The sequence below is a fragment of the Perna viridis genome, chromosome 4, assembly GCF_037379345.1.
Source record: "Perna viridis isolate PV_CMFRI_1.1 ecotype Kerala chromosome 4, ASM3737934v1, whole genome shotgun sequence".
In the NCBI taxonomy this organism is placed as follows: Eukaryota; Metazoa; Mollusca; class Bivalvia; order Mytilida; family Mytilidae; genus Perna; species Perna viridis.
The window spans coordinates 9,986,235-10,011,107 of NC_142448.1; the positions used below are offsets into that span (position 1 = coordinate 9,986,235).

The 24,873-nt window shown below is 33.7% G+C and overlaps 2 protein-coding genes across 2 annotated transcripts; one reads left to right on the forward strand and one right to left on the reverse strand.

Annotated features, from left to right (window-relative positions):
- Window positions 1-522: 522 nt before the first annotated feature.
- LOC148618785 (uncharacterized) lies at window positions 523-3,644 on the forward strand. Its single transcript, XM_088577991.1, has 4 exons — window positions 523-745; window positions 1,035-1,115; window positions 2,113-2,322; window positions 2,714-3,644. The coding sequence occupies exons 1-4, from the start codon at window positions 586-588 to the stop codon at window positions 3,151-3,153; spliced, it is 891 nt and encodes a 296-aa protein (XP_088434117.1). The 5' UTR covers window positions 523-585; the 3' UTR covers window positions 3,154-3,644.
- Window positions 3,645-4,405: 761 nt separating this feature from the next.
- Window positions 4,406-5,806, reverse strand: LOC148618786 (adenosine receptor A3-like). The gene has a single exon (XM_088576872.1). The coding sequence runs from the start codon at window positions 5,393-5,395 to the stop codon at window positions 4,406-4,408; it is 990 nt and encodes a 329-aa protein (XP_088432998.1). The 5' UTR covers window positions 5,396-5,806.
- Window positions 5,807-24,873: the final 19,067 nt, after the last annotated feature.

Genomic DNA, 24,873 nt, shown 5'->3' on the forward strand with positions numbered 1-24,873 from the left:
CAAAATAAATTATAAATCTATTACATTATTACACATGTTTGTTGTAGTAAACAGAAATATTTCTAAATATATCAGCATATTGGATCGGGTAGTACTAATCACACTTTTATTTTATGTATTTGAATAACAATATAACGGACTATACAAAGTACAAAATCTTTTAAGTCCAGTGTAATTTTAATAAATCATTCATAATATAACTAAGAAATTCCCAGTTATATTTAGAATACATAAATAAGGTCCATATATGATTAGTCTTTAAAATTAATCAAGGTGCTTTTGTAAACATATCACAATTCTATATTTCAGTAAAGTATGTTCAACGTGCAGAAAAAAGTTTACTCTATCTTGAGCAATTTAAAATGTTATTATTTAATTATTCGATTTAGGTCATATTTCTATTGATATATATTTTTAATTCGTATTGCAAGGTTCTAATATTATCTAATTGGGCTTTCCCTTATCCAGATTTAAATACCACATGCTAAACACTCCTTAAATACGCATGTATGTAATTGAAAATTTCCATTATGAATAAAATGTAATGTTGAATGAATACTAGCTATTAAACAGTTTGTTTAAAAAATGAAACTACCAAGTGAAGGCTTCCGATTTAATTGCGGAATTGACATTTGTACTTATCCTAATCAATACTGTGATGATGAGGAACAAAGATGTGGGTATTGTTCTATAGATATATGTAGGTCAGATTCAATTCCAGAACAGTGCAGCTCAACGTGCAGTGGTAAGTAACTATTCCGAAATAGAAAAAAGGATTAATTTACGGCCATTATCGACTCTATTGTTTCCTCGACGGTTAAACTTACATTTCATATATTTTAGTTTAGCATATTCATTGTTATCATAGAATTTTATATAGGTTCTTTAAAGTGTTTAGTTCAGAAAAAAATGTAATGGCCATTTTTTGTAATTTAATTGGCTGTTTCTAGCCATTACCCCGATCGTTTAAACGAACTAAAATAAACATTGGATATTCTAACAATATACTTTATTTTCATTTGAAAATATTTCAGATATATTAAAGTTAACAACGACTGAAAAATCTGGCTTTGTTCCAGATGTTTACGGCATTGTTCCATCAGGCCAGACACCTTGTAAGTACAAATTATATGTTGTTTGAATGACAATAAATGTCGTTTACCTTCTTGCATTGCTCTTTATTAATGATTGGGTGTTAATAGTCATCATGTTTTTTATGAGTAATCAAGGAAACCAAGGTTATAGCGGTAATCAAAAGAATACAATCCAGGGGCAAAGACCAGACATTGGAAAACAGACATACACAACATTAGGTAACTAAAATCATACATACAAAGTAACAAAAGTAAATGAGCAACTCGGACTCCACTAAAAACTGGGAGCATGGACCAGATGCACCGGTAGGGTAAGCGTGCTCTGCTTTTCTAGAAACACCCGCCGAGTTGCTCATAAAAAGTCAAGTCCGGGGTAGACAAACGAGGAAAGGAAAACTATGACCCGTTGAATAAATCAGTTTTCATGGTGCTGATGGATACACCATAACGATCCACGAGTTCATGATGACGACCATAAAACTTTTGTAATGATGACTTCAATCTTGTAGCAACATAACCCTGTTTCAGAAGACTATTTGTTAGAGCTCTAGCACGATGAAAAAAAGTCTACGTAGTTTCGGCAAGCTCTGGCATAACGTAGGAGTTGTGATATGAATACTCCATTCGCAGGTGCTGAAGGGATGTTGCCACAGATGAAAGGAAAGTTGACAATTCTAAATGAAAAGTCATCACGTTTGTCGTAAAGTTTGGTCAATAGTTTTCCTTTACCATCGATATCTAAGTGTAGGTGAAGATATGAGGCTGACGTTACAGCCGGAATTTTAACTGAGCATGGGGAGTAGAAGTATACAGTGTTGAAACATCATATGTTTTAATGCTAATATATTCAGATAATAGATATATTACTGTGTACTGATTCATTTTTATAACAAAGGATCAATCAATGTGCCGTTTATTTATTCTTTGCCGAAAAAACACCACCATATAAAAAAATTTAACATTACAATTGATATGTTACATTTTCGTAAGTTAAAAATTAATTTCAATCTTTTTGTAGCTGTATATGGTGCTTATGTTATTGCAATCGTAGCTCTTTTGTTGGTGCTTATTTTGTTCTGCCAAAAGTTTTTAAAACTGTGGAAAAAGTCACAAAAGAATAGAAGATCATACGATCCAATGTTACCAACAGAAGTAAAAGTGGTTAATACTGGTGAGAAAAAGCCACAGGAACAAGAAAACAGAGAAAGCGACGCTGACCAACCTCTTGGTAAACACAAACATTCACTTAACATATAACAAATAATAAATACCTTACATGAGCATAAACTGTTCTGTTTAATTATAAGATAAACTGGTAAAAATGGCCGTAATTGAAAAAAAGTAGAAATGAATTTGAAGAATTTGTAGAAACATTACTAATCCGTATTTATCACAAATAAGACGTACTCTGTGTAAATAATCATTATTTTCATCGGAGGGATGAGTGGTAATATGTTAGAGAGTGTGGAAGAGTCAAACATTAAAAGTGTTTTTGTATCTACAATGAGAAATACGGTTAATATCATGGTAACATTATTGGTTTATATATATATATTACAGTAGTGGGAACAATATCTTTGTGTTAATGTTTTAATAAAATTTTGATATTTTGTTTATAGATAATGTTTCAATTCGAAGTGCCAAAGTTGTAACTCATCCACATGAAGAAACGTCATCTTCACATAATTTTGGTGATACCAATATATTACCTTCTGTACCTGGTACCCCACCATTTGAAGAACCAACTTCTGATGTTATGGGTTCATCAGAATTTACATGTATTACCCAAGCTCAAAATGATATTTCATGTGAACGACCAGATCCCCATATATTAGACAATAGCCGTTTATGTTCAGCGTCAGAGGAAGATCAAAGTAATGTCAATAGTGCAAGTTCGTCCGTAATTAGTGAAGTCAAGGACTTAGGTAAAAAACCTTCTTTTTTCGTTGAGAGACCTGGTGTGCTTGCGTGTACAGGACTCCTAAATTCGGACTCATCGAATAATATTTCTACAGAAAGAAAGGAAAGAGTACCTAGTGGAGACAATAGAGTTTGTTGATTTCTAGACGAACATACAAGCATATCTTTGTGTTGAGAAAAAAAAAACAACAATTAAGACAATTACACTGTCATATATCATAGTGAGATTTTATTTCAAAATGGCATTATTGTAACACAAACCCAGTTCAGCACAAACTGTTATATCAGGATATCTTAAAAAATAGTTATTGAAATGTTTAAAGGCACATTTTATCGTACAAATTTAGATTGGTTAAGTTTGGTCTTATTACCAAAAGAGTGTCCTCAATGTATATCAGTGATTAATATTTATATAAGATATTCTTATATTGTTTAAAGAATTTTGAAAACCTTCATTATTATCAATTTAATTTGTAAAAGTGCATATCAATACATGGAAAATATATAACATTCGAATTTATAACTACGAGTACATTAAAATGACAATTCTTGGGTTTTCTGATATTTTGATTGTGCCAAAAATCTTTCATGAGATTGTTAATTTTTTTAATAAACCACTTTAACTTTTAATTGTTCATACTTGCTATTCCAGCAGAAGCATAGAGACAGATACCTTACCTCCTTTTCCATTTTCTTTATTATTTATTCGACTTCCGAGAGATCATCCTTGCAACCGATATTTAAACCGGTAAAATAAGAAAAACAAATATGTATTATTCATTTTAATTATTTGAAACTGATGAAAGTTGTTTAATGTCCCAGTTCTGTGAATATATAACTACTTCTGTTTTTTGGTTTTTTTTCAATTTTGTACTGTAATCAAAGTTTAATTTTCCGAAGTCTTTAGATCAAACTATCGTCAAGGATCCTGAAGCTATCAATAGTAGATATACATAAAATAAATCCTCATTTTTGAACATTTTTTAATATGTGTGGAATGCTAATGCGCTCAATTGTTTTTGATATGGAAATAATTCCAGTTCTTACTCCGGCTTTCAAATGCTTTAAAATCACCAACCATCATAAAAAAAGCTAAATAAGAAATTTAATTGCAATCATATTGTTAATGATTCACTGAGTACATAATGAACATAATAAAAACAAACGTACAGAATAGATGTCAAGAGAAGTGTTCCATTCCAAGTGAAATGAAGTTCTAATGTTATACATTATTTACATTATATACAAGTATTTCATTTACAGAAAGTATGACAAAGTACTTTTCGTGTCACTGCTCGTCATGATATACAGAAAATACACAAATAAAATTAAGGTTTGACTTTTTGTTCATACAAAACCGAGCGTTCGTCAATCTTTTTATTCGCAATATTCTACTCACCACCAAGTATAAAAGAACTGCTCTTCGTAATGGTTTTGATTGAATTAAACGATAGCGATGTGTCAGTCTCAACTTTTCTTCTACATCTACAAAGAACCCTTGAAAATGCATGATTAATTCGTTTATTCTTTAATCCATATACTATCCAATTTATTGAAGCATTACTTAGTGATAATATGCTGCTGTATCGTTTTGCTATCGAAACTGATATGTTTCCAGGAAAAACGCTGTTTTCTAAAACAGCTAGAACTGAATATGGTACCCAACAGACGACAAATAGAACCAGTATCACTGCAAACAGTTTGGCTTTGTCTAGAGCGCTTACAACGCGGGCAGCAGGAATCCTTTGAACATCGTTTTCTTTCTTATTTACTATAACAAGTGATTGTTTTACTACAGAGATAATTAAGACAAAAGACAGTGTAAGTGATGTTACATACACAAGTGATACCAAAAGATTGTATCCTTCCGGGATCGGCGCAAACCATTTATGAATGCATTTATTCGTTTCATTCCAAGAATTCCAACCCATCAGTGGCAAGTATGCAATGGTAGCCGACGACAACCATGACGCACCTATCAACACTGTCATGTATGTTTTTGACATTTTCATATGCAGAAGAGGTTTAAATATGGCTAAAAAACGATCGATTGACATCAATAGCAAATTTAGTATCGATGCTCCGACGGACCAAATAGACAGTGAATTCCGCAGCAGACACAAAAGCTTATGTCCTCTTAGGTCAGGAAAAATGTAAGTTGACATATCAAATGGCATAAACACAAGCCCACAAAGAAGGTCAGCAACTGCTAAGTTAGCCATCAAAATAAAGCTCCTTGTATGTAAACTTCGATTGACCTTGATGCAATAAATCAATAACGAATTACCAAACACCGTTGGTGTAAATAAAATTATTTCAGAGACAAAAAACACAAATAAGAATTGTTCATGCCATTCTGCTCCGTGTGTTGAAATACTCATCTTTGGTTTTTATCTAACAAAACAGTTTTATCGATGAAAATTATTAATAATTAAATAAAATATTTCTTTAAAGTCCTAGAGATTGGATAATAGTTGTATCTTTGTTCATATATTTGTAAGAACACACTCATATATAGTGCGAATCTTAATTTCCTGCTTGGATAATGGCTTTACTGGTTAAATCCTGTGACGAAACACAGCGAAAATAAATTCCAGCAGTAATTTTATAATATAAACGGATTTCCTCAATTTCACTTCAACTGAAAGAAGATGAATTTACCACAAGCTGAAAAAGAAGAAAATGTCTGAATAAGACTGAACATGTGTCATCTTTATCCTGTAATTTAAAATCAAACATTTTGCGATTTAAACCGGTCAGTGAATGTTCATAGATCTAACGTTGATCTGGCATCAAATCGGCAAGTATTTGAATGTTCATTAAATGCCTTTCGCAATTTCAATATTTATACTACGTTTATAGTATGAGATATGCCTGTACGTGGTGTATAGAAAACAAAGTGCATAATGTAAATATTCTAATAATTTTGTATGTGGTGCATCTTATGTGCTCTTATTATATTTAACTGATTATTGGTAATGATTTATTCTAAAGTATAGTCTAAGTCATGTAGCTAAATGTACAGTTTATACGTATTGTAATAGCAGCTGATAACTGTTGTTACAATAGTTGTCAATATTCATATTGTTTTCGTGTCGTTTATCCCTTTAAGCATTTGACATTAACGTTCATTAATTCATATTAATATAATGACGATTAAGCCACCTAATTTTATATGTTCGGCCATGTGACAATATTCAAACCATGGCAACATAGTATGTATATTATAATATAGGGTTATTGCATGAATACTGGTGAATATTGTCCCGAGCAGAATATTATATTGCAGGAGCTTACGAGTGCAATATAATGCAATAACCTTTTATATAGTGATAAATATTTCAATTAACATTATACTAACTTGTTGGATATAATGTATTTGACAGCAATGTATGTGTTTTATTGCACTAGTTCAAATATGATGCATAATATATATATATGAACTAGTGCAATATGAATCATGAATGTTTGATAAATTTTATTAAAATTGAAAGGAATGCATTTTTGTTTTTATTATTTGAAAGAAAAATGGAATCACATTAACTGTCACCACCAAACACGGAAATATTTTGACCCATATAAAGAGGTCATTGCCATTTTTAGAACAACCTGTCAACATCCCGTTCAGCCATTTTGTTAGCAGGCGACAACAGTGCAATGAATTTAAAAACGTATTCGGAACGTCTCCGAATTCTTCCGGATACGAATGAAAGTTGCGTACAAGTACCGGGATATATTGCATACTTTGTTTTCTATTGATTTGAATAGAAAAATATTTATAACTATATATTAACAGTTTGTATTAATATTGTTGACAACAACTCAAGCTTGAATGTTTCTTTGTTTCTTTCTTTGTTTAAATTGTAGTATGTTAATTTAAACTATTTTTCGGTGGGGTAGGGGGACATTTTTTTTTTATTTTATTCCAAAAACATATGTGCTACCGCAACTTCTTGGTACAATTGTAAAGCTGAGACATTGGGCTCTATGCTGATGTATTTAGTTTGTTCACACATGCTGTTCCTGGAGGACTTAGACTCTCGAAGAGTCACGTCCAGTGTGGTACAAATATAGGCTTATACTTTAAAAGAATCCGAGAATATTCTTTGACGACAAATTGATTCGGTAATGGGAGGTATAAGGGTACCCGAAAATCACCATGAAGTTGAAGGTTGGGATGCACGGTGAACCCTCCCAGCCCATGATCTACAGTATTAGACATTTTTTGTCGTTTTGAAGTTTTAGTAACATGAATTTAAGTATAGATTATAAAACTGATGCTATTTCTTGAATTTATGACAATACATTCTTCCTTAGTTCCTTTATTGATAAAAGTGTAATAGCATATTCTTTCCTTGTCTTTTGCAACATACGATGCCAAGCTCTTCACAACAGATATTTTGTACTAAAAGCTAATCTTGCGGCATCAGATTTGTTATTTATAAATTTAGAATATTGTTTTTGCCGTATGACAAGATGTTTTTGTTTATTCCTGGAATTCCAGAACAGACGTTCTACTAATTATTTTGGACAACATTGCAATTTTCTGTCATTGGTGCATCGATTATTAATTAACGTTTTTGCTCACCCGGCCTGAAAGGTTATGTGAGCTTTTCTCATCGCTTGGCGTCACTCGTCCGTCGTCTGTCGTCCGTCGTTAATTTTTCTTTAAAATCTTCGGTTAAACCAATAAACAGAATTTGATAAAAAAAAAAATTAATGACAATCATGTTTGGCATGTCTACCCCTATGAATGTATCCGTTATGGTCCCTCACCAATTAACATGACCGCTTTTAACTATCTTCCCTGAAAATTTTAACATTTTGCAGATCCAGCTAGGTAGCGTTGTTTGTATGGATTCTGGTGAAGTTTGGAAATCTAGTAAATAGACGGCAGATCAAAATTATCGTCTTTAATAGAGAGACCAAAAGAGGATAGCACTGATTTATGGTTTTCCACTATCTCTTCTTTGGAGTGTGCCGAAGAGTAATCAATGGAACCAAGATTCTAACGGTAATCAAAAACATGTATTCCAGTGACAAAGACCAGACATGAAAAACAGACATACACATCAAAGAACATAAAGTAACTAAAATAATACATACAAAGTAATAAAAGCAAATGAGCAACTCGGACTCCACTAAAAACTGGGAGCATGGACAAGGTACACCAGTAGGGTAAGCGTACTCTGCTTTTATAGAAACACCCGCCGAGTTGCTCATAAAAAGTCAAGTACGGGGTAGACGAAAGAGGAAAGGAAAACTGACACGTTGAACAAACCAGTTTTCATGGCGCAAATAGATGCACCGTAACGATCCACGAGTTTATGATGACAACCATTAAACTGTAGTGATGACTTCAATCTTGTAGCAACATAACCCTGTCTCAGAAGTCTACTTGTTAGAAGTCTGGCGCGATACAAAATACAAAAAGTCTGCGTAGTTTCGGCAAGCTCTGGCATAACGTATGAGTTGTGATATGAACACTCCATACGCAGGTGCTGAAGGAATGTTGCCACAGATGAAAGGTTACGTTGACAATTCTAAGTGGAAGCAGTACAGGTCTTACTACTGCTATGCTAATAAACGTTCATGTAAAAATTTTTACAGACAAAAATAATGTTGTTTTGGGCTTTGTCTGCTGGTGCGACAACATATTTGTCATGTGTAGTAGACATTTATCGGGGACTTTGACCTACTTTTAATTTTAATCTTTTTACAAAGACCGTTTTAAAGAGTCTGTGGAAACCAATATAAACAATGATGGCAACAAGTCTGTAGAATGATGAGGTAGGTTCAGAAACAGGAGTGTCCAGACTTGTTTTGTAAAGGGAGTATAGTTGAGTGAGAAGTATACAATAGAGTTCGGTTCGAATGTGATGAAGTTTAAGAGGCTTTTGTATGAAAGGAAGAAGACCACCATGCATCTTAGGTGACGTACAGATATATGCAAGAATTGGTCTTTTATTTGTCTTTGAAATACGGGGGAATTTAGTTCATGACGTGTTTGTGATGGAGGATGTAAGCCAAATTAATTGCATCTATACCTTTGTTGACAAACGATAGTGGAAGAAATGATCGTTTTTCCTCATTTAGACCTTTTACACAACTGGTTGAAATGTAGCAAAAGTAGTTTTATCGGTTTTTATTTTGATTTGTACTTTCTTCAGCAACGATTAAACTCCAAATTCTGCTGGATTAAAAGGGTTAAAGACAGCATTAGATCAAGCCAAGCTGTTAACATTAATACATACAGCATTTGTAATTTGTTGGGTCTCTACTGTCCTACTGTTTATCTCAATCATTCCTTTCCCTTGATGAAAGTTTTTTTTCTTAATTTTGAATAGTATTTTTGCTTACTGACGATTTCCAACGCTTCTCTCAACTGGGTAATATTTGGATTGAAAAAAAATTAATATAAGAAAGCATTTCCGGACAAGCTTAGGCGCAAATTTACTACTCAAAAGTACATTGTTTACGCTAAGCAACAAAGCAGTATAGAAACTTGGAAAAAAGAAATTCAATGAAGGTAGTGGTTCATTTTATATTGAACTTGTATTTTGAGAATGCCATGTTTGATTGATGTTTATATTTGAATTTTTCAATATTTCAATACTTGACTTTTACATACTCAATGTTTTGCCCCAAAAATAATAGTCATTGTGATGTTTAAGAAGTAATGAAAGGGAAATCAAGGGAACAAGAAGTTGAACGGTAATCAAACTAATATTCCAAGGATAACGAATATACAAGAAAACATGAAATGTTGAATTACAAAAAAAAATACCAATAAGAAAATATAGTTCAAAATATGCTTTATGCGTGTTTCAAGAAGTAACCTCTCATTATCAGCATTAACATCAAATGTTAAGGAAGATATTACTTCCGAAAAATTAATTGTATACAAGAAGTACTCAAAACCAAAACTATCGAAATAGGAAGCAAAGTTCCTCACCGAGAGGCTCTACAATGTTAAATGCAAGTAATGAGGCCTTAGTGTTTTATTCATTTTGTAATTTGTGAAACAACATTAAATATCAGAAAATGGAAAAAATTAAGAGAAGTTAAAATTTCATGCACTTCATACAGCTTCGTTTCAGAGTTTTGGGATTTTCAAACCTGATGAAAATGACGATACACCTAAAGGAGTCAAAAACAGCTATCATATAATTTGATACGAGCGCTACAATTAGCAAGTTAATTATGTTGTGATGCTGACGTCGTTAGTTTTTTTTTTATACGCACGTCTTTTATTTTAGACGAGACATACGATAGTACACCAGTTTACGTCCGTCTGTCGTCAGCACTTTCCACTCAAAAATAATGCCACTAATGGTTGTGAAACTTTGGTGATTGTGTCTTTTCTGTTGATGTGAGCTCCTTTTTGATCTTAAAAATTTCACGTTTTTCCATTGTTTGTACTTAAAACTCGGAAACATCAGCAGTATTGTTAAAAAAGCTTATGGAGTGTTCATATCACAACTCATACGTTATGCCAGAGCTTGTCGAAACTACGCGCTAGAACTCTAACAAATAGGCTTATGGAACAGGGTTATGTTGCTACAAGATTGAAGTCATCACTATAGAAGTTTTATGGTTGTCATCATGAACTCGTGGATCGTTATGGTGTATCCATCAGCACCATGAAAACTGATTTATTCAACGGGTCATAGTTTTCCTTTCCTCGTTTGTCTACCCCGGACTTGACTTTTTATGAGCAACTCGGCGGGTGTTTCTAGAAAAGCAGAGGACGCTTACCCTACCTGTGCACCTGGTCCATGCTCCCAGTTTTTAGTGGAGTCCGAGTTGCTCATTTACTTTTGTTACTTTGTATGTATGATTTTAGTTAATTTATGTTCTTTGTTATGTACATCTGTTTTCCATGTCTGGTCTTTGTCCCTGGATTACATTCTTTTGATTACCACTATAAGCTTGGTTCCCTTGATTACTCTATCAAACCTTCGGTGAACTGTTTATATTGGTGTAAGATTTTTTTTTATTTTGTAAATATCGGATTTCAAAATAAAGAGTTATGGGATATAGTTCATGGGGGTTTCCAAGTTTTCGAACAATAACTGTGTAGTGGTTGTCCCATTTTCATGGAAGTAGTTTGTAACTATTGATGTTAGCTTGATCATTGTTCAATTGTTATAAATGTCTGGTTTCCCTTTTTGAATATTTAGACTGCATTGAAATGTCATTAAAAGGGGATTTTGCACTATCACTTAATAAATGCTTTTAGGAAATTTTATAAACCTTAGTTAGGTTTTAACGTGACAGCAAACATTTTATCGGACGTATATTAGTATCAACCTGTCATTTTCCGTCGTTGTTAGCGTCCGTTAACTATAGTTTATTTACTTTAGTTAACCTTTTTTTTTTTAATTTTAACACATCGTTCCTAGAAAAGTATATGGCACTGTAGTTCTTGGACGTTTTGCCACACCCCTTTTGAAAATAAGTAGCTAAAATGGGAAATGGGTGTTATCATTAGAATTGATAAAAAAAATATTGTTGATCTAACTTTGATGATTCAGATATCAATGTTTTCCTTTCGAAATTTTGCTTTAAACTATTTTATACAGGGTAGATTTATCTTCAACAGTTTTGGAGTAACAACTGGCCATGGGTCACCCCCCCCCAAAAAAAAAAAGAAGCCTATTTTATTTTTTGTCCAATTTGAAGTTTTCTTTAATTTATTACCTTATGAATTGATCAGATTGACATTTTCACCTTTAATTGAAAATTCAAATTATGTGCTATAATGTGCCCAAACCAATTGTTCTGTCCATAATAAACTGCAAGTGCGTCACAAACTAATATTGTGTCCACACTTGCCCCAAGTGAACAAAGCTCAACAAAATGCGTTCAGCGAAGCTTTTATTTTATTTATTTTTATGAGATCCTTATTACTTTTCACATATTTTGTGTCAAATGTTTAATAACAATCAAAGTAAAGAGCTGTATCATGCTTGACTTTTGTATCCATATTTGCCCCATCTGTTCAGGGATCCAGCTCTGTGGGCGCATGTAGCTGCAGTCTGCAAAGCTTTTTTCGTGCAAAAACATAAGAGGTAGTCTGCCAAATGTCATGAAATGTTGATGAATTGTTACTTACTGCTAGAAGCTTGCTATTTAAGATGGGATGACTGGTCCTATCATACCGTAAAGAGAGTAAAATAGGAGTTTATTCGGATTGAATAGAAAAACGGCTATTTTCAAGACACTCTAAGTCTAACCTCCTCCTCTGGCAATACCAGTCTTGGTCCACACTCGCCCCTCGGAAAACGTCAGTATGTTGTCATGTTTGTACTTGATATAAATAGTTATAGCGTTTCTAATATAAATAAAAGCAACTTAAGAATAAGTACGAACTGATATAATACTATGATTGAATCTCGAAAAAGAATATATACAATGTAGTTAAATCTTGGTGTTGTTAAGACAACATATTACTTTTTTCGAAACTGAAACCAAGACATTTCTACGTTATATCTACCTACCTTTTATCCTCTATAGTCCTCGTGCAGCATATCTTTCCACCTTGGTCGGTTTCCGGCAACCTCTTCTTCTGCATTTGATACCATATCGTGTTCCTGTCTTTCTCAGTTGTTCTCCTCCACGTGTCTTTCGGCCTTCTTCGTTTCCTTTACCTTTTATTGCCCATGTTAATCTTTGTGTCATCATCATTTTCTTTCCTTAAAATGTGGTCTATGTAGCGCCATCTTCTGGATTTGGTGTAATCTTCAATTAATTGGGTATTTGTTTTCTCATGAAGCCGCTGGTTGCTAATCTTGTTAGGCCAAAATACTTTCAATATCCTACGCAAACATCTGTCCTGGAATGCCTAACACTTCTTGATGTCAGCCATCGGCATCCTCCAGCACTCATATCCGTACAACAATGCCGATTTTACATTACTGTTGAAAATTTATCTTGGTCTTTACGCTCTATATGTTAGATTTCCAAACCTGACTTAGGGTAAGGAAATCATTTCTGATCTTCTGTAGCCTGCCTTTGATGTCATTAGCAGCTCTTATTTCTTTTGTCACTTTTGAACCAAAATAGGAAAATTCAGCTACGTCCTCTTACTCTTTCCCATCAATGTTTACTGGTTTGTCTACATTCACAGTCATTTTAATGGTCTTTGTCTTTCCATCATTGATATTAACCCATTCTTTAATGGCTGTTATTTCGTCCTCTGTGTCGTTGAACATGCTCGACAATAGAGCGATGTCATCGGCACAATCAAGATCTTCTAGTTTGTTCGTAAATGATTTCCACCTTATTCCTGTATTATTTCCTTCCATGCTGTTTGTCATTATCCAGTCTAACACAAGAAGTAAGAGTAAGCTAGACATTTCGTATCCCTGTTTCACTCCGCTTTCAATCTCTACCAAATATGATTGCGATCCTTGATAATTATGCATATCTCGTTGTTCTTGTATAGCTTCTTTATTACTGTTGTAGACTTTGATGGTATTCCATATAAATGCATTATTTTCCACAAGGTGTCTCGATCTATACTGTCAAAGACATGATTGAAATCTATAAATGTGATGTACAGAGGTGATTACCACTCGGCACATTGTTCAATAATGTTTCTTAGAATGAAAATTTGGACTGCTGTTCTTCTTCCTTGCCTCAATCCAGCTTGTCCTTTCCTTAATGTTTTGTGAACTCCTTCTTTAATTCTATTAATCAAGATATTTCCTTGAATCTTGCTTGGTACTGATAACAGCGTAATACCTCTCCAGGTTGAACGTCTCGACGATTTACCTCTTTGGGACAAAAGTTATAAGTATCTCCCTTGACCATTCCTTGAGAAGCTCTACCTTCTTTCAGAATTTATTAAACATCTTTTGCCATTTTGTGGTTATTTCAGTGTCTGTTTTCATCAGCTCTCTTGTTATATGATCTATTCTAGGTGTTTTATTGTTCTTCATTCTCTTCAATGTGATCTTATTTCCTCCTCTGATATTTCAGTGTTGCTTATTTCACTGCATGTTCTGTCTTTATTTATTATAACTGGCCTAGCTGGTGGTTCTTTGTTCAATACCTCAGAAAAATTTTCTTCCCATGAATTCTGTATGTCTGTCTCGTTCGTCTAGATGTTATCTTTTCTGTCCCTAAACATACTACTGCCGCTGTTGTAATTGACACTAATTTTACTTGGTGATTTCTGCGTTATAATGATGATCAAATAAGGGACAGAAGCGAAAAAAATATCGTGATATTTTCAGTCATCTTTCTAGATAACAGAACAAAAAGTATCATGATATTTTCAATCATCTTACTAGTTAACAGAACAAAAGGTATCATGATATTTTCAATTGTCTTACTAATTAACAAAACAAAAAGTATCATGATATTTTCAATCATCGTTCTAGTTAACAAAATACAAAAATACAATGACAATTTTTTTTCTTTCAGTTTCAAGATGTCAATTCCGTAAAATATTGCACTTTGGTGCTTTCATTGGGTTTTGAAATATTTGAATAGAATATTTTGTAGTTAATCAAATACGAGTTCTTTAAAATTTTCAATAAAAATATTTTACATGTAGAGTGTTTGATCTAGGAATTTTTTTTTAGTTTGATGTGATGATTGTATGTTACTTGAAAGAATAATTAAGGAACTAAGATTCTAGCGGAAATCAAAAGAATGTAATACAGGGACAAAAACAAACAAAACAAAGAATATAATGTAACTAAAATAAAACATACAAAGTAGAAAAAGTAAATGAGCAACTTGGTCTCCACTAAAAACTGGGAAAATGGACCAGGTGCACAGGTAGGGTAAGCGTCCTCTGCTTTTCTAGAAACACCCGCCGACTTGAAAGCAGACAAGTGAACTTGTCATTGAAAAAACATGCACCAATTAACAAGAAATAGCACTCCATTCAAATGTGTTGATTGCCTGTTATCTAACAGTTGACAACTTATGAAAGGGCCATTGAGCCTACACTATACATAAAATAGTCTTTGAAAATATTTTGTCTGTTTAAATCAGCTTCTTGATAGTATATGTTAAGGTCTTTTTGTATAAGAAAAGTTTACAGTGTGCAGAATTTCTAAAGTAATGAATGCAACAAAATTTTTATAATAAAAAAGAGCGTCTACATCGGTAAATAAATTATTTGTTATTTCTAGTGTGTTGTAGTTATGTTTGGTGCACAAAAAGCATATAATGTCCACCAACTAACATGGAGTAGCAGTACATTAATATTTGTTTAGTAACTCTCGTCTTTTCTTTTTTCTTTTTTTCTAATTATTGATTCAAGTTGTCTTTGTTTTTTCCATCGTGTGTTTTTCAGTTCTATAGTATTTCCTTGTTTGGTGAGTAAACCGCACTCTCCTAGTATCCAATTAGTAGTAATGCTGTAACATAGCGGAAGATGGTTAATGCTGAAAAAACTAATATTTCTCACAGTTTATTTTAGGGATTTTTTTTCTATTTCCCTAATTACATGTAATAATTTGAAATCATCTTCATTATTTAATCTGTTGATGTTGATAACTTGTCAACAGATAAGAATTATCTGATCTAGAAGCTGACATAGACAGTATCAATCTCTACCAAGAACTATATATTTGTATTTAGGTGTACCATCTTTTTTGGAAAAACAACGATGTATAATGTTTTTAAGACGGGATTTTAACTGAATATGGGGAATAGAAGTATACAGTGTTGAAAAATCATAGGTTTTAATGCTATTATTTTCTTATAATAGTCTTGAACTGATTGACTCCAAAAGTTCTTTCGAATTTTTCAGGATCAACGTTGAATTAATACCACTACGGGAGTAACAAGTGTTTTGGTAGGACTGAAAACCTTAGATTAAACATATTTTATTTATTGATATCAAACACATGTACAAAATAGATCAATCAAAGTTTGACAAACAGGATTCGGAAACAAGCACTAAGCTTTTATTAATCCGTCTCCTTATCAATACTGACAATTTATACATTTATACATACAACAAGCATGCTTAAGAAATAAGATGCATCATGTACATGTAGTACTATGTAATGCAATATAGATATTGATAGTGAAGAGCAATGAAGAGTATTGAAGTGCAGTTCAACAGAAGCGTTTGATCTAAACAATGTATTTTTGAACAAGTTTAAATACATAAATATTTTCATCAAATGTTAGAATATCTGACCCATACAATAACAAGTTTATATCGATAGAATAATTAAGTTTATTTAAAGTTGAAGTACGAAGCTGGTCATACTTATGACACTGAAAAAGAAGTTGATTCGACATGACCACATGAATAGTTTGGAGAGTCTACAAGATTTCGCATGAACAGATGCTCGTTAAGGAAACCTGTCCCTGTATAATAATATTTTGGACATGTGTTTTTATGTGTCTCTAGTTTTCTCTTAAATATTCTTAATGAACCAGACATTCGTGTTTCCAATGGCAAACTATTCCACAAACGGATAGTAGAGGGCAGAAAGTATTCTGAGTACAAGTTTGTGCGTGTACGAAATTTAACAAAGTTATAAACTTGAGGAGTGAAGTCACCGTGTCGTTTACCAACTAAACTAGGAACACATAAATAACTTGGGGATTCCTTGTTTATAATCTTATATAGCAAAATAAGTCTATGTCCCTCCTGGACGAAAGTGTGTCCCAACCCGTATCTTGATAAAGTTTTTCAAATGACGTTTTTTTTTTGTCCCTGCCGTGATGATGCGCATAGCTTCTAACTGAACACTAGCTTGTTAACTAGATATTGGGTGTGGTTTTGCCAAATGACGTCACCATATTCAAGGATAGGTCTGATATAGGGAAAGTACATTTTCTCCAAGACATACCTGTCAAGGACAAAACGCACCTTACGCAAAACAATCACTCTCATAAAAGCTTTCTTAACATTATATTCAATGCCAAGAACCATTACTTGAAAATAACAAAAACAGCAAGGGTCCTGATATGGAGCCTTGGGGAACACCAGCTTCAACGGATGTCCAGTCAGAACTTCCACCACTAAGAACCACCCTTTGTTCCCTCCCGGAAAGATATTTTTTTGAACCAGTGTAGCAAATCCCCACAAATACCGTGGTTTTGGAGTTTAAATAAGAGACCTCTATGCCATACGCGGTCGAATGCCTTACTTATGTCACAAAAGACAACTCTTATTTCTCTCCCAATATCAAAAGCTTTCCCGATATCGTCGGACATACATATCAACTGGTTTATGGCAGAGTTGCCCCTGGTAAGCCCCGACCGACTGGGAGTAATTATTTCATTTTGTATTAAAAAGTTATGTACATGTTTGTATACGCATCTCTCCATACATTTTGAAATAATGCTAAGTACGGAGATATGTCTGTAGTTTTTTACTTCGCCCGGAGAACCATTTTTAAAAATCGGTGTTACATTCGCCCTCTTCCATTCATTCGGGAAGTAAGACGAAGATAACGACATATTAAATAGTTTACAAAAGGAGTATTTTAAAATAGACGAGGCTTCCTTAAGAAGTTTAGGATTTATGGAGTGTGGTCAAGAGGCTTTATTAATATTCAAAATAGAAAGTACATCTTCTACATCACTTTCATCTACAACGATATTTTCTAATTTATGCTCTCGATTGATTGCAATGTCAGACAGTGTAGCCTTTTTGTCTTCCAATTGTGTCTGCAAAGCAAAGTAGTCATGAAGACTATTTGCTCTGTCTACGTCGTCGAATACTAAGACGTTTCGCACGCTATTGTGACTATTTTAAAAAATCACACCCACCTTATATATAATGAATATTATAAACATTCAAACTTAAAATTTTTTTCAGCGTTTATTCGAAAGTTACAAACCATTTTACGTAAAATCCGTCACAGAAAAAGATCGTAATACTTGTTGCTGTCAACAACACATTGAGACACGATCAGTCTTCAAAAAATGCATAGAATTTAGAAAAAAAATGCATTTCAATATTCAAAATCTTGAAAAATTTCCTGTCTTTGATCATTCAAATGATATCAGAAATTATTTTGAGACTTCTCATGGCAAAAGCCCGCATGACGCCCTGTTGGGTTTTTTAAGAACCAAGCAGATTTTGCGGTGTTTCGGGGTAAAACAAATATACAATCAGCTCATGACTTGTTCAGCTTTGCAAAGAAAAACATTGAGTGTCCCAAAAGTGGTATTTATAAAAGAAGAGTATTTAAATACGTTGAGCAAGTTCCATGATTTAAAAATATAAATTTTAAAGCGGTTGACCAAAATAGAAAAATTCACAAAATAATTTCGATGCGTTTAGATGTTATATCGCTAATAATCTTGTCTGTATCATTAGAATTCAGAATATTGTCCCAGTCAATATTAGCCAACATCTGCCTATACTTATCGAAACTGCCCTTGTTATAAAGCCAAACTTTACGTTTATACGTCTTTTTAACTGGTTTTGGGGAATTTATAAATCAAATGACAGGGCAGTGATAACGAATTTGATGGAGAAGTGGGGGACCAACAGTAACATATGGTACAAAATACTGATCATCTGTTATTATCAAGTCAATCAGTGAGGAAGAATGTTCCGTAAAATGTGTAGGCTATTCAACAAATTGTTGCAGGCTAACCTGGTGCATACACTTTTCATTTTGGGGTTAGCTAAGAAATGATTGTCATTAAAATCACCAGTAATAATTATATGATCACGATTTATAACATTTCTTGCGGACTCCACAGAGTCCTCGACCTTTCTCCAAATGTCAACAGGACTGCCAGGAGGAATGTAAAAAGTCCCATATAGATTTGTTTTTAGTATGAATACAGACCTCGAGCCAAATAACCTCAACATCTGTCGGCTCAAATTCTAATTGTCTAATAGTATGAATATTTTCTCTAACGTATACATTGACCCCGCCCATTTTTATCAATGCCCCTATCCCTCCTGAAAGGTCTGTGATAATTTAAGAGAAATAACTCATCATCGGCAACAGAAGTATTCAACCAAGTTTCTGTGAATGATAAAATATCGAATTCAGAATCTTCAGCAGTTACTACATCTAGCTTTGGAACTATACTTTGGATGTTCAAATGCAAAAAAGATAACGAGGTGGAAAATGTTTCAAATAAGCTTGAAATATCTGAGAATTCAAAGATATCACCTTGTGAGCCAGTCTCACTACCATCAATAAATGGACCAGGATTAGTTTCCACTCCCGATATAATAAGTAGCATTTGAATAATAAAAATGACAAAGGAAATGTTAACAATATTGGTCGGGTCCACATACTTAGAACAAAATTGTTTTCCGAATTACACTTGGCTCTCTCAAAAACAAAAGCATTGCAATATAACAAGAGTAAAAATCTAATGGTTTTTATCTATACTAAAAAATACTACGTACACAAACAGCACTTCATTTACATTCAATGAATTTTTTGGACCAAGTTTATGGGTCATCACAAAATTACCCAATCTAATGCGGTATTGCTCTACACATATACCCATGATCAATTATGTAACACCAAAAAGGTGTGAAAAGAAACCGGGAGAGCGGGTTTTACGCACATTTTGTAAAATTTAGTGATGTTTTACAAATCTCATACAAGTTCAAAAATACTACATGTAGTATCGGATATTTATACAACAACTGCACCTCAGATAAAGAAGTTGTGAAGGATAAATAAGGATAAAAAAGAGGCAAGACGTAGTCATGTGTAAGAAAGTTTCTATTGAAAGAAGAGAAAGTGAATGTACAAAATATAATGAAGCAAAGTATGAAAATCTGCATCTTGGATGTATAGCAAAAGGCAAAATCAACACCACAGGGATGTTATCTCAGGATAATAGGATGTAATTCAACAAAAAATTGAAAAATAGATCTTTGATTATGGAATAAAAATACGTTCATATAAATAAATGGTAAGTACTTAAGTCTTTATCACAAATTAACTTAAAAATAATAACGAGTTTACCGTGGACCTACATTTGCTTGAAGTCAGAAACCTATCATTAAATTTAATTACAGGTCTATGACAAAGTGTACAAATTTATTAATAGCATGAATGGAAGGAAATAAATGTCATGTGACTACGAAATGATTAGTTACGCTTGATTAGCGATTCTAAACTTACATCCCTGGAGGTTGTTGAGTAAAAATTAGTTCATGAAAAATGTCATTTTCACATAAAAATCACAAATTTTAGGCTCCGAGTAAAATATGTGTCCCTTTTCCTTGGGCATGCGTCTTTTTCAGACCTTCTTTGACAGCTGTGAGTATAGAAGTTAAAAGTTTTGGAAGAGGTTTGGTGGTGCATTTTATTTTGCAGATCCAGCCATGTAAAGTTGTTTGTATGGATTCTTGTGGAGTTTAGGAATTCAGTACAAAGACTGTTAATCACAATCATCGTCCTTGGTAGAGAGACCAAAAGAGGATAGCACAGATTTATGGTTTTCCACAATCTCATCTTTGGAGAGTGTGGTAGCAGTCTTATCACTGTTAATGTTTTCTACGTCTACCTCAGATAATATAAACATTGGATGTAAAATCTTTGGAGACAAAAGCAATGTTGTTTTGGGCTTTGTCTGTTGGTACAACATATTTGTCATGTATAGTGTTTTTGCTACATCGGGGTCTTTGAAAACTGATGTAGCATTGGCACTTATTGACCTACTTAAAACTTCCATTTGTTTCAAAATAAAGACCTCAGGGCCTTTATCCACTCTGACAGAGCATTAATGTCTTCTTGTTCTCGTTTTATCCATTTTCTTACGATATCCATAAGAACTTAAAAGTTATAATTCCAATTTATGGAGCATTTTTCACGGTACTTGAGACCTTTAGAAAGGATATTACGCAGAGATTCGTTTTCGATGATGGACAAATCTCCTGTAACGACGTGACCGGAGGGACCATATTTGAATGGAGAGTTTTTGAAAGAACAGTAAGGTGGTTTAGCCTTGAAGTCCTCAATCTCGAGGTTCTGCAATAACCTTTTATAATTGAAAATTTTGGATACAATGGGTGAAGTATAGGAATATGGAATAATTGGTATGGATTTGTCTTTGATATGGAAAATATGGGGGAATTTTGTTGGTAACGTTTTAGTGATGGAGGATGTTAGCCAAATTAATTGCATCTATACCTTTGTTGACAAACGGTAGTGGAAGAAATGATCGTTTTTCTTCATCTTGACTTTTCACACAAACTGATTTAAAGAGTCTGTGGAAACCAATATCTAAATGATGGCAAGAAGTCTGTATAATAATGGGGTAGGATCAGAAACGGGAGTGTCAAGGCTTGTTTTGTAAAGAGAGTGTAGTAGAGTGAGAGATATAGAATACAGTTTGGTTCTAATGTGATGAAGTACAAGAGGTTTTTGTATCAAAGGAAGGAGACCATCTATGGAGACATCATGCAACTTAGGTGACGTATAGCGGCGATGGCCAAGACTCCTTTCCCGTCTTGGATTTTTGCCAGATAAATTAGCACATTTATGCTATTGTTGTATTGGCTTGAAAGGTTTCCTATACTTTTGGGTTTTCATAGTTTTCCTTTCCTCTTTCGACTACCCCGGACTTGACTTTTCATGAGCAACTCGGCGGGTGTTTCTAGAAAAGCAGAGCACGCTTACCCTACCGGTGCACCTGGTCCATGCTCCCAGTTTTTAGTGGAGTGCGAGTAGCTCGTTTGCCTTTGTTACTTTGTATGTATGAGTTTAGTTACTTTATGTTCTTTGTTGTGTATGTCTATTTCCATGTCTGGTCTTTGTCCCTGAATTACATTCTTTTGATTACCGCTATAACCTTGGTTCCCTTGGTTACTTTTTGATGTTGTCATTACATCCGTACGGTATTGCAGTACCTAGTCTGCGTATCCAGTACTCCTCTCTTTCCCTACGATAGTTTTTTACTTAGAACGGGACTGTTCGTACGAAGGTATTTTTTTTTCTAAAATACGAAACGATTGAATGGTCTTGTTGATTAAAATGTTGATAAACTGTCGGGAATTTGGTGGTATTTATTCCCGAACGATGACCACACATTCTTTTGTTTAATCGTTCTTGTGTTTCACCGACATATATTAGACCGCATAAGTTTCATTCTAATCCAAATACTAAGTTTGTTGATTTGCAACTTAAGTCATCGTGACTTCTTGTATGGAAGGTTTCGTTTGTAAGGGAACTAGAGAAGTAAGAGTCGGTTATAAGAATGTTCCATGTTTCGCAATTTTTAATACCACATTTCGATATAGTACAATGTGGTTTGTCATCGTTGTAGTCAAATATATCATTTAAAGTGATGGTTTGATTATTGATTATTTTGAAATAGTCAGAATTTTTGTACTGGAATAGATGGTCTACAGGCTGGACGTGTGATTGTGTACTTTTTGTTTGAATGGTCGGGGCACTATCCATACCTGATGTGAGTGTGCTAAGATTCCCATCTGGGGATACCACAGTAAACTGCCTTTTACAGCGATAATCATTTTTCTTCTTAATCGACCACAACTTTAAGATCTGAGCTATGAACAGATGTACATTTTGTTTTTGTAAGATACAAATCTAATAAAGATCCTTACTCTGTATTATTGACTGTCAGACTAAATCGGGCTCCTCATTACTTTAAGGTCTAATCCTAGACTAGTATTGATTACGTTATGAAGACTTCGTTCTCTAACACCTTATACCACAATTATTCCATATCTATGATTTTAACAATTACAGTAGTATTATGCCTAATATCTGTTACAGTTGTTAAAGGTGTTTTTAACTTAATCACACGTTTTGTCCTCTTATTATACATATTGTAATCGGACCTGCTAGGTATGATAGATTTTGAATTTTAAATCCTCTGTATACTTTTATTCTGACACATACAATGGAAGTTAGATTTGCCTTGAGATAAAAGAGTAATCGAGGGAACCAAGATTCTAGCGAAATGTAATCCTGGGGCAAAGACCAGAAATGAAAAACAGACATACACAACAAAGAACATGTAATAAATAATATAATACATACAAAGTAACAAATGTAAATGAGCAACTTCAACTGCACAAAAACTGGGAGCATGGACCAGGTACACCGGTAGGGTAAGCGTCCCCTGCTATTTTAAAAACACCCTTCGAGTTGCTCATAAAGAGTCAAGTCTGGGGTAGACGAAAGAGGAAAGGAAGGCTATGACACAGTGAACAGTTTTCATGGTGCAGAATGGTACACCATAACGATCCACGAGTTCATGATGTAATAAAGAAGTATTATTACCTTTTTGATGTTATATGGTTCGAGGGAAGCTTTTTTTCCTGAGATCGTCCCTAACAAAGCTCCAAAGTCCAATATTGATAAGTAAAGACTGCACTTCTTGGGAATTTAAACTAACGCAAATATATATACTGCCTCGTAGGTCAATAGACGTTTACTGACCGCTTCCGAACCAATATCATGTCCGTCATAAAAATAAAACTTGCTGTACCGCATTAATACTAACAGTTAAAGTCAATTGAAGTTCGTAATCTTAAAAAAAAGGAACACTAAGGGTTATTAGATTTAACGGGAGAAAATGTACAGAGGTGAATAATATATGATTCCTTATGATATAAAACATGAACCATCTGCTTGGTTTCAGATTTCTTTGCTTAAGTTAGTACGTTTACTTGTCATCATTAGTGATACATATTCAACATTGAATGTACATTTTTGACAAAACATATTTCACTTCTTTGCTCATAGCAGAAGGTCTCGTTTTAATTCCATCTGTATTAGGAAATGAATTCCTAATATTGTATCGATACAAATCACTTCACAAAAAACATTATATTTGAAAGCAAGTTTTGCAGTTTCTGATTACTGATTGGGCTTCTATGTATTCCATATGACATGACATCTGCATGTTCCTCAAGAATCCGCCCGACCTAGATAACACGTCTTTAACGAAGTGCGTTCTTGAATTGCCTGGTAGGAGTTTCAGATTTAAATTTATTAGTTGTTTCGTTAGACCGTTATTCTGCAATAAAATTTCCTTTTGGGCATATAACGATAAGTCCGTTTAACACATGGCAATTTCAGGCTGAAAACCGGAAAGTTCGAAACCGCCACAGTGGTCCTGATTTGGTAAAGTCAATTCAAAGGGGAAGGTGGGTAACGGTCCATTATTTCCAGTATATTTCAACACAAATAGGCAGCATAAAACTGCCGCCGGTCAAAATCGGTAAAATCAATAGTCAAAACAGATCAGATGAAATTAAAAATAAATAAGTGAAAATAAAAGGAACTAAATACAATAAAAATTATGTAAAGTTTCAAAAAGTCTTGAAGTTTTTTTGGGAAGGTGAGTTAAATTCAAAATGAAACTGCTAGCGCTAGAGCACGTACTAATTACTCAGATTTTCTACAACGCCATAAAGATCTGCATTACAGACTCCTGAATCAGGGGAATCCTTGAAATGGCTGTTCCAAGTCAGGATTATTGCAGTACCAGCTACTCCGGTGGTGTAATATCTATTTTGCCAGATTTAATTTGGACTTTGATAATGGATAGGTTAAGTGTTCGGTAATGTTGTTGGTACCCTCATTTATTGAAGACACTATGAAAATCTCTCATCTACAATTTACTTGTTAGAAACAGATTATTTTTCAATAAGATATGGATATCGGAAATAAAACTTTTTAGGCAGCGTAAGAGTCTTTTGTTTTTCTTATAACCTTAGTCCAAAAGCCGGTCTTGAATGTAACGGTGGCGTCTTAAGTCAGAATAATCGCTACTAGTCCTGATACCTCAACAATTGAAAAATATGAACACCATTTGCAAAGGAAACTGGTATATTCCTGAAGAAGAAATGGAAATTTACGATTTTAAATCAAAATTGTCTCGTTTGTCATTTATTTTTGTACTGAGATGA

Coding starts and splice junctions, on each gene's coding strand:
- LOC148618786 (XM_088576872.1), bottom strand. CDS start 5,395: ATGAGTATTTCAACACACGGAGCAGAATGGCATGAACAATTCTTATTT.
- LOC148618785 (XM_088577991.1), top strand. CDS start 586: ATGAAACTACCAAGTGAAGGCTTCCGATTTAATTGCGGAATTGACATT. Junction 746..1,034: donor GTGCAGCTCAACGTGCAGTG/GTAAGTAACTAT, acceptor AAAATATTTCAG/ATATATTAAAGTTAACAACG. Junction 1,116..2,112: donor TCCATCAGGCCAGACACCTT/GTAAGTACAAAT, acceptor ATCTTTTTGTAG/CTGTATATGGTGCTTATGTT.